Source organism: Poromitra crassiceps (assembly GCF_964638095.1).
Source record: "Poromitra crassiceps genome assembly, chromosome: 18".
Classification (NCBI taxonomy): Eukaryota; Metazoa; Chordata; class Actinopteri; order Beryciformes; family Melamphaidae; genus Poromitra; species Poromitra crassiceps.
The window spans coordinates 10,282,447-10,298,422 of NC_139636.1; the positions used below are offsets into that span (position 1 = coordinate 10,282,447).

Sequence of the window (15,976 nt, forward strand, 5' to 3'; positions counted from 1 at the left end):
CAGGCTCTGAACACACCTGCATCCCTCTGGATGAGGTTGTGTTGATAACCTGCAGGCTCTGAACACACCTGCATCCCTCTGGATGAGGCTGTATTGATAAGCTGCAGGCTCTGAACACACCTGCATCCCTCTGGATGAGGCTGTGTTGATAACCTGCAGGCTCTGAACACACCTGCATCCCTCTGGATGAGGTTGTGTTGATAACCTGCAGGCTCTGAACACACCTGCATCCCTCTGGATGAGGCTGTATTGATAAGCTGCAGGCTCTGAACACACCTTCATCCCTCTGGACGAGGCTGTGTTGATAACCTGCAGGCTCTGAACACACCTGCATCCCTCTGGATGAGGCTGTGTTGATAACCTGCAGGCTCTGAACACACCTGCATCCCTCTGGATGAGGTTGTGTTGATAACCTGCAGGCTCTGAACACACCTGCATCCCTCTGGATGAGGCTGTATTGATAAGCTGCAGGCTCTGAACACACCTGCATCCCTCTGGATGAGGCTGTGTTGATAACCTGCAGGCTCTGAACACACCTGCATCCCTCTGGATGAGGTTGTGTTGATAACCTGCAGGCTCTGAACACACCTGCATCCCTCTGGATGAGGCTGTATTGATAAGCTGCAGGCTCTGAACACACCTTCATCCCTCTGGACGAGGCTGTGTTGATAACCTGCAGGCTCTGAACACACCTGCATCCCTCTGGATGAGGCTGTGTTGATAACCTGCAGGCTCTGAACACACCTGCATCCCTCTGGACGAGGCTGTGTTGATAACCTGCAGGCTCTGAACACACCTGCATCCCTCTGGACGAGGCTGTGTTGATAACCTGCAGGCTCTGAACACACCTGCATCCCTCTGGATGAGGCTGTGTTGATAAGCTGCAGGCTCTGAACACACCTGCATCCCTCTGGATGAGGCTGTGTTGATAAGCTGCAGGCTCTGAACACACCTGCATCCCTCTGGACGAGGCTGTGTTGATAAGCTGCAGGCTCTGAACACACCTGCATCCCTCTGGATGAGGTTGTGTTGATAACCTGCAGGCTCTGAACACACCTGCATCCCTCTGGATGAGGTTGTGTTGATAACCTGCAGGCTCTGAACACACCTTCATCCCTCTGGATGAGGCTGTGTTAATAACCTGCAGCCGGTTCTGAAAAACTCAAAGAGCAGCTGGTTTTTCACCTCAGCTCAATGTCATCGTCTTTTTTCTTCTTTGGTGGTCTTCCCCTTTTCTTCTTCTCTGGCGGTTTGTCCTCAAGGGCTTCACTGTAGGAAAGACAATGATAGAAAAGAAACACTTTCAAATGACAGGCCAATGGGAGGAGCTCTGTGTTTAACCTTTAACACTGTTTAACCTGTAAACAGTGTTAAATCTATAGAGAGCCAAAGTGAACGTCACTTCCTGCCTTTCTCCGTGTACCAGCGTCTGAAAAAATGTGAATGGTGGTGAACGGAGAGAGACGATACTTTTTTGATCGCGTTTGAATTGTACCACGGGGTACACATATCATGTTTGTCAATATAAAAGATAACTTTGCAAGTCAAGAAAGTTGCAGTTTGTGGTAAAAGTGTGGCACTATAAGTTGACTATAAATCAGAAAGACTACGCACAACCAGTCGCATAAGTGACGTGTCTCCCGCCAGTCCATGTATGGACTGGCATGTTGATGGTGTAACGTACTATATTGTGCGACACGAGAGATAGCCTACAGTCGATTGACAAAACTAAACCTTCCGTTTCCGTTTCAGGACAAACTGCGTCTTTCTTGACATGCCTAGTTATCTTTCAAATCGACAAAATGTACATGTGTACCCCGTGGCACAATTCAAACAGGATCAAAAAGAGTCTCTCCGTTCACCAGCATTCATATTTTTCCAGACGCTGGTACACAGAGAAAGGCAGGAAGCGATGCTCACTTTGGCTCCCTATTATACCACAATGACACACTTGGCACGCATGCTGATTTACCTTAGAAAACATGACTAGTAGTAAGAAACATCCATGCATGATGATCCAGTGGACTGAGAAACATGATCCATGGTGCGCAGAGTTACTGACCTGAGCCTCTCTGCTTTCCTCTTCACAGGCTCTTCTTTGTACATGCGAGTGCCATAGAAATACCAGTAGAGGGCTCCATTCCCATCCTGCCCCAGAGGTTCCACCCGCAGGCTGTCTGAATCCAGGCCCTGGGGGGGTGGAGGTGGAGGGGGGTAATAAATCCAGATGACATCAATCACCACACATATGAATTAACATGAATTAGCAGCTTAGATAGCGGGAGGTGAAATAGCTCCTGGAAGAAGCAAACAGACATACATACATAGCTGTGGTCACTTATTGTACTATGTTCCTAAATCATGTCCGCCTCATCGGGTGATGTCATTCCATCCTTTGAACCTACCAGCCCCCCAGTGTATCATGCACTGGCATCAGGCATTTATACTGTCTCGTTGAGTGCATTCATAAATTCAACTTGCAGCCCCATTAGAAAAACTACTACTACAACAACAACACTACCGTACTCTAATCGGAGTACTCTCATGTTCACGGGGGCATTTATGAATCAGAATCAGAATCAGAATCACTTTTATTGCCACAGTATGCAAGTTACATACGAGGAATTTGTCTTAGTGTCTGTATGCAGCGTAGCGGTCACATCAATATACAGAGATAAGAAGTAGGAAGATAACTAAAGACTTCAAGTGTTCTGTGGATGATAAATATGAATTTACGTTGGATTTACATGAGATTTACAGACTGAGTTAAATAAGACGTTAAATGGGCAGTGGATTTACATGAATTTACAGTCGGAGTTAAATAAGATACATGGCTAGTATGGGGAAGGGAAGGCAAAACTGTCAAATTATTGTCAGTCACACCTTTTGCTCATTAGCAAATTTACTTAGTCCAAGAAGTTATTTTTGTCATATCTAACAGCTGCTGGCTGGTTAGATTGCTAGCATTTGATTGAACACTAAGCAATTGAGAACTCCTCCACACCTCCTCCTCCTCAGACTAGAGTAAAACACTCCAAGATGGTTACTCTGATTATATTAATGGAAATTATGACAGTGCTCTTTAAAATGTATGAGAAACCTCTCATCTACAGTGTATGCACCTTATCTATTATAACGACTCGAAAAGTCATTGTGAATGAAAGAAGTTTGCTCAGGACCAACTCATGCTACTGTAAAGCAGTCACATCTCTCTTAATCACATCCATATCTGCACTGGTCTTAGTCTAATACTGAATCTTTGAACATCAGTACCAGTAATGACCAGTGTTGTAGTCCAGTCACTATACCTCCAGTCAGAGTCGAGTCTCGAGTGCTCAGGGTTCGAGTCCGAGTCCGAGTCCGGAGTTACTGAACTGAACATCTTATGCCAAATTATTAGGGGCTACTACAAAGACAAGTCTATAAATTAACAAATCAGAGTCAGAGTCTCCAAATTCTGAGTCCGAATGCATGAATACTCGAGTCCAACTCCAAGTCTGAGTCATCAGTGCTCGAGTGCAAGTCAGGTCACGAGTCCTGAAAATGAGTCGAGGACTCGGAGTCCAAGTCCTGGACCCGAGTACTACAACACTTCCAGTAACCGCAACCCAGAGCTGTACGGCTTTGATTCTAATTCAGTTAAAGGAATAGTCTGCTGATTTTCAACCAGCTTTGTATCCCTATAAAGTCTGTAGTACATATTTCCAAAAACTGTAAACAGTTTTGCAGTCATTCATTTATTTTGTCAGTTATTGAGAGTTGACGCAAATGACACCACTGGTCCACAACTTCACTCAAATCAACTCTCAATAACCGTCAAACTAATAGAATGCAAAACCGTTTACAGTTTTCGGATATACTACTGATTTTAAAATGACACAAAGCTGGTTGAAAAATCAGCTGACTATTCAAAAAGAAGAAGAAAAAGAAGTCCAAACTGGGTGTGTTTAGTCAAGTGTACCTTGAGCAGATCAAAGACATCGGCAGCATCCAGACGGTAGTCACAGAGCCGGTGCAGCAGCTCCACCTGAGTGCGAGGAGGGAGCTGCTGGAAGGGGCCCTGTCTCAGAGGGTTGGGCTTCCCCTCCTCCAGCTCCCAGCGGTAGCTGATGATGTCGTCCAGGTAACTGCTAAACGCCTGGGGGCTACAGGGAGAGAGAGGGGAGAGAGAGCAGAGCCAGGAGATGGATTACTTCCATGTGTCATTCAAGAGCCTGTCAATGTTCAGTGTTCAAGTGTCAGATAATGACATCATCAAAACCTCATGAGATGTTCAGTGTTAAACTGTCAGATAATGACATCATCAAAACCAGATGACATGTCATCAAAACCAGATGACATGTCAAAGCTATACAAATGTTCAGTGTTAAACTGTCAAGATAATGACATCATCAAAACCAGATGACATGTCAAAGCTATACAAATGTTCAGTGTTAAACTGTCAGATAATGACATCATCAAAACCTCATGAGATGTTCAGTGTTAAACTGTCAGATAATGACATCATCAAAACCGCATGAGCAGTGTTAAACTGTCAGATATAATGACATCTTCAAAACCAGATGACATGTCAAAGCTATATAAATGTTCAGTGTTAAACTGTCAGATAATGGCATCATCAAAACCAGATGACATGTCAAAGCTATACAAATGTTCAGTGTTAAACTGTCAGATAATGACATCATCAAAACCACATGAGATGTTCAGTGTTAAACTGTCAGATAATGACATCATCAAAACCAGATGACATGTCAAAGCTATACAAATGTTCAGTGTTAAACTGTCAGATAATGACATCATCAAAACCACATGTGATCTTCAGTGTTAAACTGTCAGATAATGACATCTTCAAAACCAGATGACATGTCAAAGCTACACAAATGTTCACTGGTTATTTGGTCATACTTGTGACACAGACAAGCCAAAGGAGGTGTGGTGATTATTTAAAGCTGCAACGCATTTGAATCCTATATCTTACATTCATTACTGTAGCACTATATTTTTCCATTGCTTTCCATTTACTTCCTAATTCCACCAAGTTAAAATGTCAAAGGTTCTGTTGAATCTCTATTGAATGCAAATTAAGATAGTTAAAACCCCTGATTAGACGCCAATTGACAACACAGAAAACCAGACAATACAATACATTTTATTTTCAGCCCACTGAGATGCATCAATAAGGACAAAAGCAACACATTCACTTGCAAATGCCGTTCTGAGAAAGAAAACTTTGTAAAGCCAACACACACCATTCTGCTGGGTTTGGATCATTAGTATGTTTCTGCTGGGTTTGGATCATTAGTATGTTTCTGCTGGGTTTGGGATCATTATGCTTCTGCTGGGTTTGGATCAGTGCTACGAGTGGGGAGCTGGCAAATAAACGTTGGTTCTGTTCTGGGTCAGATCTGGGCGATTAATGTGCACCTTTCAGTTCCTGCTCAGATGAACAGACACAAGGGGCTCGGGGCAGGCAGGGGTTAGCATCTACGCAGCAGCACAGAGAAAAGAGGCAGAGGGGGGGGGGGTGGCTTATCTTGAAAGAGCAGTGTGCACTTTTCACACAGCTGCCCGCAGGCTCCGCCTCCTCACTGGCCCATCTCTCTCCTCCTGTTCTGTCTCCTCCTCCTCCTCTCCACCACCATCCTCCCTCCCTCCCTCCCTCCCTCCCCCCGCTCCGGCGGAGCGTTTAACGCGTGCGCATGAAAAGGGCAGCTCTGTGAAAGGACAGGGCTGAGCGGCTGCCCGCGGGATGCCAGCGCCTGTCCAGTCCAATAAAGCAGGTTGTCCTCCTGTTACCGGCTGCCTGCCTGCCTGGCTGGCTGGCTGGCTGGCTGGAGAAACTGGATGGTTCCTGTCTCTCTGAAGCAGCTCAGTGCTGCCTGCCACTATGCTGCCTGCTCAGGACGGACAGGACAGGGGTAAGACGAGCAGAGACGGGGTGGCCCCCGTGAGACATGATGAAACACCTCTTTGCCTCTGAATAATACAGGGTTCCCACATATCAAATTCAACGACTGTTCGAGGACTTTCTTGGCCCAATTCCCACAAATGCAAAGACCCAAGATGGTGTAGTTTGAGAGACGCCCCTCATACCGGCACATCCCTAGATACCATTTGTTTATTATATCGCAATCACAATCGCAATATTGTCCACAATAATCGCAAATCCTTTTCCCCCAAATCGTGCAGCAACGAAAGGGAACTGGTGGGAATAGCGTGACCCTCCCACGTGCTACGTCCTGCCAGTGAAGCTCGCCGCTGTCGGGTGAAAAGAAGCGGCTGGCAAGTGCACATGTATCAGAGGAAGCATGTGTGTGTGTCTACCCTGTGAATAACAACCTCTGCTCCCCACTCACTTTCTCCAATCAGCTCACCACGCAGGGGAGACAGGTTTCAGTGGCTTGACATTTCCTGGTGGTAATGTGCGTGACTTCACCATGCAACCTATGTGACTCTTCTTCAATGAGTCATAACCGCACATGACTCAAGACTTCCCCCAACAGAGCGTGTGCAGCAGGGTTAGGGTTAGGGTGGCTCCTCCTGGCTGCTATGACTCAGGTGAAGGCAATGAAAAAGACGGGTCCCGACTTGGGAAAGATCTGAATGGAAAAAAGGGCAATCGTGCAATCTGTGGCTTCGGTGTGCCTTCACCACGTGGCAGTGACAGTTCAGTGAGCCAACACCTCCTCCTCACCTCAACCTCCTCCATTCATTGTGCTATTTTTGGAAAGGTTAAGAACTAGATCTAGGCCCGTGTAACCTAGCTGACCCACGCTGCTCAGTGCAATATTACCACTGGACTTACTGTAAGCCGTGTTGTAACAACAGCAGAACGTGGACCATCTAGAGCAGCAACGATTAGTCGATCGACAGAAAATTAATCGACAACTATTTTGATAATCGATTCATCGTTTTGAGTACGATTTTAAGAGAAAAGGGTCTAAATTATCTGATTCCAGCTTCTTAAATGTGAATATTTTCTGGTTTCTTTACTCCTGTTGTATGACAGGAAGCTGATATTATCTTTCAGTTATGGACAAAACAAGACATTTGAGGACGTCATCTTGGGCTTTGGGAAACACTGATCGTCATTTACTACAATTTTCTGACATTTTATAGACCAAACAACTGCTACCTTTGGGCATCTTCTGCAGCAGGCTGTAGAGGGGACTGGCCCTGATGAGGCTCCTGGCCTTGAAGAAGTGCATGGCGAGATTAATCGAGAAAATAATCGACAGATTAATCGATTATGAAAATAATTGCAGCCCTAGGACCAACTTGCACGTACTGTCTACTGTACTATCCGCTGTTCATTCTCCTTCGCGAGGTGTGGGAGCCCAAAAAATTCCTGGCCAAATTTTGTTGTTGTAATGAACATTTGATTGAAAACTTAAAAACACATAAATAGGACAGCAGGGATCGATCACTTAATCGGAGAAGCATCAAAATGAAGTGATGACCTTCACTCATAAAATAAGAGGGGGGAAACAATAAAACACAAAAACACACACTCAAACAAACAAAACACAGACCACCACAGTGACACCTTCTCCAGGATAAGCACAATAGTCTACTGATAACCACTGCATAGACCATAAGTTACAGACAGCCAGCTGGTTAAAGAGCCCCAGGTAAATATGTATTGATCAAGCTTATTCAGTACAGCATGCATGATGCCACTCTCTCATAAGTATGTATTGATCAAGCTTATTCAGTACAGCATGCATGATGCCACTCTCTCATCAGCAGCGAGCTGTGCCAGGTGTGTCTTCCTCCAGTGTCTCAGTAGGACCTGTTTGGCTGTTGTAAGAGCCAAAATAATCCAGGAGGTAAAGTATTATTATTTGTTACATGACAACTAACCAAGCTATGACACTGCAATATGTTTTTGAGTGGTTATTTGATACAGGTGTGCATATGTAAAGGGGCAAGGGGACTATGTAAGGTTACAGACACAGTAGAATGAGTAGATGTAACCTGCAGAATGCTGAGACTCAGATGGTTAGGGGCTTTGTAGGTTGGACTACTTACGTGATGTCATTGCGCTGGTAGCATCCCTGCAGCAGACAGGCCACGAGGTCACCCAGGAAGTCCAGGTCCTGCTCAGACAGGGCTTTCTCCAGCTCCTACACAAACACACACACACACACACACACAGGTTAGATAATACTCAGGCGATATCCAAATTTAAATATCGTGATATAGTCCCGGACAAATATCACAATATACGATATTATCGCCGGGGGGGGGGGGGGGGGCATCAGGGCTGTAGTCGTTATAAAAAAAAAGGTGGGACTGGAAACTAAACTTCAGTCGCCCACAAGACTAGATACAGTATGAGAGCAGGAGCTTCACTCCAGCTTGAAAAATGAGCCCAGTGAACTCAGATGAACACAAATGGCTTTAAGTGGGCTTGTAAAGCTGGAGGTTGGTGTGAGCGTGACGTAGTAGACTGGCAAAGATAGCCAGCAGGAATGGAATTTACACGTTGTCTGAGTCGGGCTCCTTGGCTCGCCCGTGGTTGTTTGGCTGCGGCCGAGGTTCAAGTTCAGCTGTGACCCTCTCTCCTCTCCTGCCTGGCATTGTGCGTCTGCATTGAGCTTTTATGAAGCGGCAGTAACCGGGCAGAGCAAAGCACCGAGGAGAGACCACAGACGTGCGCCCCCTCCTCTCCTCCACTGACCAAGCAAGACACAGCACCCCACGCGCCGCTCCCCCGCAGATACCCAAATGCTGTGGGGGAGAAGAGGAGGGGAGGAGAGAGGAAGCAGGAGGCTGTGGGGGAGAAGAGGAGGGGAGGAGAGAGGGAGCAGGAGGCTGTGGGGTAGAAGAGGAGGGGAGGAGAGAGGGAGCAGCAGGCTGTGGGGGAGGAGAGAGAGAGCAGCAGGCTGTGGGGTAGAAGAGGAGGGGAGGAGAGAGGGAGCAGGCTGTGGGGTAGAAGAGGAGGGGAGGAGAGAGAGAGCAGGAGGCTGTGGGGTAGAAGAGGAGGGGAGGAGAGAGGGAGCAGCAGGCTGTGGGGGAGAAGAGGAGGAGAGAGGGAGCAGCAGGCTGTGGGGTAGAAGAGGAGGGGAGGAGAGAGAGCAGGCTGTGGGGTAGAAGAGGAGGGGAGGAGAGAGAGAGCAGGCTGTGGGGTAGAAGAGGAGGGGAGGAGAGAGGGAGCAGCAGGCTGTGGGGTAGAAGAGGAGGGGAGGAGAGAGAGAGCAGGCTGTGGGGGAGAAGAGGAGGGGAGGAGAGAGAGAGCAGGCTGTGGGGTAGAAGAGGAGGGGAGGAGAGAGGGAGCAGCAGGCTGTGGGGTAGAAGAGGAGGGGAGGAGAGAGAGAGCAGGCTGTGGGGTAGAAGAGGAGGGGAGGAGAGAGAGAGCAGGCTGTGGGGTAGAAGAGGAGGGGAGGAGAGAGGGAGCAGCAGGCTGTGGGGTAGAAGAGGAGGGGAGGAGAGAGGGAGCAGCAGGCTGTGGGGTAGAAGAGGAGGGGAGGAGAGAGGGAGCAGGCTGTGGGGTAGAAGAGGAGGGTAGGAGAGAGGGAGCAGGCTGTGGGGTAGAAGAGGAGGGGAGGAGAGAGGGAGCAGGAGGCTGTGGGGTAGAAGAGGAGGGGAGGAGAGAGGGAGCAGGAGGCTGTGGGGTAGAAGAGGAGGGGAGGAGAGAGAGAGCAGGAGGCTGTGGGGTAGAAGAGGAGGGGAGGAGAGAGGGAGCAGGAGGCTGTGGGGTAGAAGAGGAGGGGAGGAGAGAGGGAGCAGGCTGTGGGGTAGAAGAGGAGGGGAGGAGAGAGGGAGCAGGAGGCTGTGGGGTAGAGGAGGAGGGGAGGAGAGAGGGAGCAGGCTGTGGGGTAGAGGAGGAGGGGAGGAGAGAGGGAGCAGGCTGTGGGGTAGAGGAGAGAGGGAGCAGGCTGTGGGGTAGAGGAGAGAGGGAGCAGGAGGCTGAGGGGTAGAGGAGAGAGGGAGCAGGAGGCTGAGGGGGCACAAATGCTAATGCAAAGTGCTCGATCAGCCAAGTGTCCATTTCACTTCAAGCCCCTCTCCCAGAATGGAAAGCAGCCCTTCAGACTGAAGAGCAGCCAACATGGCCGCCTGCAGCTGACCACTCCCTACCCCTCCTGCTCCTCTCTCTCTCTCTCTCTCTCTAACAACACCACTGACCTCTCTCTGCCTCGCTCTTTCACACGCAGATGCACTTGTATTATGAAACCCCCTCCTCCCCACTGGCAAATCCAGAAAGGAAAAGAGACGTGTGACGTCCAAAATTAACTCAAGGACGAGGAGGCCCGGTTTTATTGTGCACTCGCTCGTCGTCTCCCCTCAGTCTGTGTGTGTGTGTCTCTCTCTCTCTCTCTCTCTCTCTAGAGGAACCTGGGTGACTTCAGGGCCCAGGGGTCACCAAAGGTCAGCGTACACACCTCCCGGCCATGGAGAAGGACGGAAGCCAGGAGCCGACAAGTCAGCACGATGAAAAACAGGAGGGGAGGGAGCGAGGGAGGGAGGGAGGGGAGGGAGAGAAAGATGTCGAAAAACAGGATAAGATGAATGTTTCTGCTTGGGGTTGGAAAAGAAGTGTAGAGTGGCAGGGCGGAACTCAAGATAGCTCGCTCGTGCGTCGTCAAGCAGCAGGAGAAAACATACCAGAGGAGCTAGTTTTGTAGATAGGAGATACGGATCAGGAGAAACTTACCAGTGGAGCTAGTTTTGTAGATAGGAGATAAGGATCAGTTACGTCCTATTACTCAGAGAGCACGCTTCGTTAAGCTTCAGGAGCACATTTTAACGAGCAATTTAAAAGGCTATTGATCAATCTGCTCACAGTGGCTCATGAGTCACATGATCAAGCTGCTCACAGTGGCACATGAGTCACATGACCAATCTGCTCACAGTTAGCCTGGTAAAACTAGCCCGTCACGTGAACTCACATTTCATTTGGTTCTGCGTGACGGTCTGGCCCCAAAGCCAGTGGGGGGGGTTTAGCAGAAGGGGAAGAGCGGAAGAGCCAATCAGCGACTGTGCTGTGATTGACAGCGCAAGTTGGCCAATCAGGAAGGCCACTAGCACTGGACTAACACAACAATAATGGCCGCCTCCTTGCCTGATCGTCTCGAGGAGTCATGTCAGCGTTTGTCTAGTTTAAACAGCCATAAAGTGCAGTTATTGCAGAAATAGACTCAATAACAACAATTAAACAAGTACAGGAGTATCGCCGCAACCGCGGAGTTTCTCGGCAGAAAACATGTTTTTGCCATTCACCCGAGTGGATTTGGGTTTGACTGGATCCGATGCTGATTGGCCGAAGGAGTTGTCTGTCAAGGCAACTACGCCCGCCCATGCTCCCGCCCCTGCTAAGGACTGGGTGAAGAGTTGGGGCCGACCGTCACACAGATTTTACCAGGCTAGCTCACAGTGGCACATGAGTCACATGATCAAGCTGCTCACAGTGGCACATGAGTCACATGATCAAGCTGCTCACAGTGGCACATGAGTCACATGATCAAGCTGCTCACAGTGGCACATGAGTCACATGATCAAGCTGCTCACAGTGGCACAGTCTGATTGTAGTGGATCTTAAGAATGATTCAATCAGAGGAGACTTGGAGGGGCAAGCTCACTTCAACAGCAGGGCTGGAATAAGCACTGGGGTTAGTGGATGGGCGTGTTAGGAGTCAGAGAGAAACTTCAACAACAAAGAGACCGAGTGACGGTTTCAAAGGTTGCTCAAGCTAGCAGAGCACCTGTGTCTGTCAGGGCTTGTTCCCTGTGCGTAGGACAGGTCATCCAGCTGGAGAGCTCTGCCTCAGCCATGAGCAGCACCATCGGCAGAGGACAGAAAGGACAGTGTGTGTAAACGCGTGTGTGCACGAGGGGATCCCGAGAGATCCTGTGTCACGCTACCTTCTTCCACTTCCTGGTCCCCCTGTCAGACAGGCGGCCTTTGGTGCCGGGGGAGAGGCCCATCCATCAGAGGCCAACTGCACTTTGATCGCACTTTGAAAAAGCTGGGGCCCGGGGCCGGGGGGCCGTGGGGGAAGCAGAGAGAGAGGCCAGTGTGGAGAGAGAGAGAGAGCCAAGCTGAGCTGCAGCAGAGCAGCCTCTGGATTAGCACCACCCTGCTCCACCTTTGAAGTGCCACTCGGCAGCTGGGATGGCAGAGAGGGAAGGGGATGAATGTGGTGTGAGCGTGCCCTTTCTTCAGCCATCCATCCAGCCGACAAGCCCTCTGTGGCTCGCCGCTAGCCAACACTCTGCTCGATCAGGGGGCTGTGAGGCTGAGGGGGGCGCTCCACTGGCCTCATATTCACACTCAATTGTCAACTCGTACACTCATTTCCATCTTCTAGTCTGAGATCGCACTCTGTACGAATTATTTTTACGACGGGGCGATCCGACCAGGGGAATTCCAACTAGGGTTGTCAAAAGTATAGATAAAAATCAATACTAAAAATTTGAAACGGATACAATACTCATTTGCAACAGGTATCGATAGTATCGATAAGTATCGATACTAAAAAATTTGAAACGGACACAATACTCATTTGCAACAGTATCAATATCAGCAGTACTTTGTCTTAATGAAAAACCAAACGTACTACTGATTTCTCCCTCCCTGTCATTGGTGGGTATCTGTTGCTTCAACAAGCTCAGTGTTATGATAGGCTGATGACTAGAGCAGGGGTAATCTGCTGTGTTGTGATAGGCTGATGACTAGAGCAGGGGTAATCTGCTGTGTTGTGATAGGCTGATGACAAGAGCAGTGGTAATCTGCTGTGTTGTGATAGGTTGATGACTAGAGCAGGGGTAATCTGCTGTGTTGTGATAGGCTGATGACTAGAGCAGGGGTAATCTGCTGCGTTGTGATAGGCTGATGACTAGAGCAGGGGTAATCTGCTGTGTTGTGATAGGCTGATGACTAGAGCAGGGGTAATCTGCTGTGTTATGATAGGCTGATGACTAGAGCAGGGGTAATCTGCTGTGTTGTGATAGGCTGATGACTAGAGCAGCGGTAATCTGCCGTGTTATGATAGGCTGATGACTAGAGCAGGGGTAATCTGCTGTGTCAGGTCAAAGTTTTTTGTGAGTTTTATCAGGCCTAGATTATGGAGAAGCGTGCATCTCTCCATCCACCTTTCTTTGTTTATTTTTTATGCCTCTTGATGTGTTGTCACATCCCCCCGCATGGTATCGAAAATGGTACCGAGTATCGATATTTTCTTGGGTATCGAAGTAGAAATTGTAGTATCGTGACATCCCTAATTCCAACCAATCACTATAGACCAAGTCCAACGTATATGGGCCTGAATCTTACGTTGGTTACTCCCGCCGGGCGAACGTATAAAGGAAAAAAAATGCCTCCAAGCAGTGTGCTGTTCGGATTTCAAAGTCATTGGTACTTCACTTGTAGTCAATTTAAAACAGCACTGACAGCAGGCAACGGTCGCATCCATTGTTGTTTACTCCTCGGCGCAGTCTTGACAACCGTACAACGGCTGGTCCCGCCCGCTGGACTGTTTATTGACGCTTATTGCCCAATCGTTAGTCCAACTCGCCGCTCATTGGCTCGGAGGGTTCGGAAAAACCGGAGAAAAGGCATTTGCATATGACGACGTCAGACCAAGAGCAGCCAAACTCGACTCCGTGGAGTGGGTGGATTCGAAGGTCTGGACCCAGGCAGCTGGAAATCTCCTACTACAGCAACTTCTCCGCCTTAAAGCCTCCCTCCAGTGTATGTCATTTTTAAGATACCAACTATGTGACAGCACTACCCTTGGCGTCGCGCACCACTCAAATTTGCCACGGTGTGCTGCGCTCAAAGTTCAAATTATATAAACTTTGACCTACTTGTTACCGCTGACCTTTCTCCCCTCTACCTCACGCTGAGAGAAGAGAAGATGGCTTCTCATGTGAAGGCAGCTTTACGCTTACCAGGGCTCGAGACCAACACCGTCCCAGTGTCCCAGGGGACAGTAAACTATGTATTTGGGACGAACCAAAATCCTCCCCAGCCCAGGATGCAGTCAGGATGAAGAGGATTCATTATTTTATTTTTTCTACTTGGAAAATGTCAACTGTGTTTAGGATGGTGAGTCGGTTTTCGTCTGGGTGCTCCGGTTTCCTTCCTCCCACCAAAGACATGTTAGGGTTAATACTCCTGTCAATGCCCCTAAGCAAGGCACTGGCAATTGGCAAAAGAACTGGAGTTGGTCCTCGAGTGCTGCAGTGCGGCTCCTAAGTTCTAGTATAGGATGGGTCAAATGCAGAGGATACATTTCCAAACGGGGATATAATAAACTAATAAAGTACACAAATGCAAATACTAAGCCGACTGTCACTGGCGTCTTCTGAGTGCCTGCTTAGTTGACAGTGGCCTTATTATTATTTGCCTATCACTTAGAAAATTACAAATTGGATCAACATTCTGAAATGTTCCCGCAGGAGCGATCATCATTGTCCTGGTCATGCCCGGCCAAAATACCTGTTGCGCTTTTTTAAAGAGAGTAATCAGAGGCGCTGTCACAGATGACACAGAAACCGACCACCAACAAAAAGGCCCACTGAATCTTCCCCAAGTCCAACTACGAGTCAGGACAGAACAGAACCGGGCCGAGGAGGATCAGAACCGGCTCCGACTTGGAGCAGTCACAATTTCCGGAGGGAGACCCGGTGGGGTGGTCTCACCGAGCGGCTGTCATACTGCTCCTTCTCATTATTAGCTTGCATTGAGTTACATCACGATGTGTTCGGTAATAATGAGCAGCGGGCGAAGGTAAATTATAACGTTATTATGATGTGTTTCAAATGTAATCTTGTCAAATGTCGTTTTTGGTGAGAAACTTGAATAAATACAGTTTTTGAAGGAGAAATTTGTTGATGGTTTCACAGAAATATAAAATTCGACTAAAAACTACTAATACCTAGAATTTGTTTTAATTAAAGCAAATATTGAAATAAACATACAATCATTTATTTCTTAATCATTTGAATTGTGTGTTTTATGCAAATAACCACTATAGATGACAATAACAAAGTAAAAAGGGTGACATTTCGAACGGTTGACTGACACTGACTTTGCGAGAGTTCTGTGACGGTGGTGGAAAAAGGTTAGTCTGAAGCCTTAACGCTCACACGCAAACACGCGCACACGAATAGTAATACACAGCAAAGGACACAACCCACAACCTTTGGCAAACACTCCACAACAGACAGAAACACACCCACATGCATGCGTTGCCCACATCCACGCTCCAACACACACACACACGTGACTCGACAGCAGACAGAACGTATAGCTCGCTAGTCGCTACGTGGGCTGCTACACATTAATGATCAATGAGACTCACGGGGCCCGAGATAAGAGCAGGATAAGCGATAAGCTGTAAAGAGCACAAATCATAGAGCGAGGCCGTTAGATTTATCACTACTACAGTGAACAAAGCAGGCTGTTTCACACTCACACTCAGAGGCTGTTTCACACTCACACTCAGAGAGGGACAAAGATTGGAGGAGGGTGAGTCAAGGATTAGTCAAAAGGTGTGTCATCACCACCACCGCCCCGCGGTAGGTAGGCTTGCCTGCTTTGCAAGCAGAAATTCACCCTAAAGGCATTCTGCCACTTCCCTCACATTCACTCCCCAGTCGTTTATCTCGCTTTTCTCATTCTTCTTCTCCAAACCACAAGCTGAGTCTATCTGCCCAGTGGCTATAATGAGGTACCACAAGCTGAGTCTATCCTGCCCAGTGGCTATGATGTAGCACCACAAGCTGAGTCTATCCTGCCCAGTGGCTATGATGTAGCACCACAAGCTGAGAGTCTATCCTGCTCAGTGGCTATGATGTAGCACCACAAGCTGAGAGTCTATCCTGCTCAGTGGCTATGATGTAGCACCACAAGCTGAGAGTCTATCCTGCCCAGTGGCTATGATGTGGTACCACAAGCTGAGAGTCTATCCTGCCCAGTGGCTATGATGTGGTACCACAAGCTGAGAGTCTATCCTGCTCAGTGGCT

General features: G+C 48.2%; 1 protein-coding gene across 1 annotated transcript in view; it reads right to left on the minus strand.

The window, feature by feature from the left end:
- Positions 1-15,976, minus strand: part of cecr2 (CECR2 histone acetyl-lysine reader) — a 58,069-nt gene that overhangs the window by 17,162 nt on the left and 24,931 nt on the right. The window contains 4 exon segments of the mRNA XM_083654685.1: positions 1,186-1,269; positions 2,063-2,190; positions 3,962-4,145; positions 8,032-8,126. Coding sequence (XP_083510811.1) covers positions 1,186-1,269; positions 2,063-2,190; positions 3,962-4,145; positions 8,032-8,126 — 491 coding nt within the window.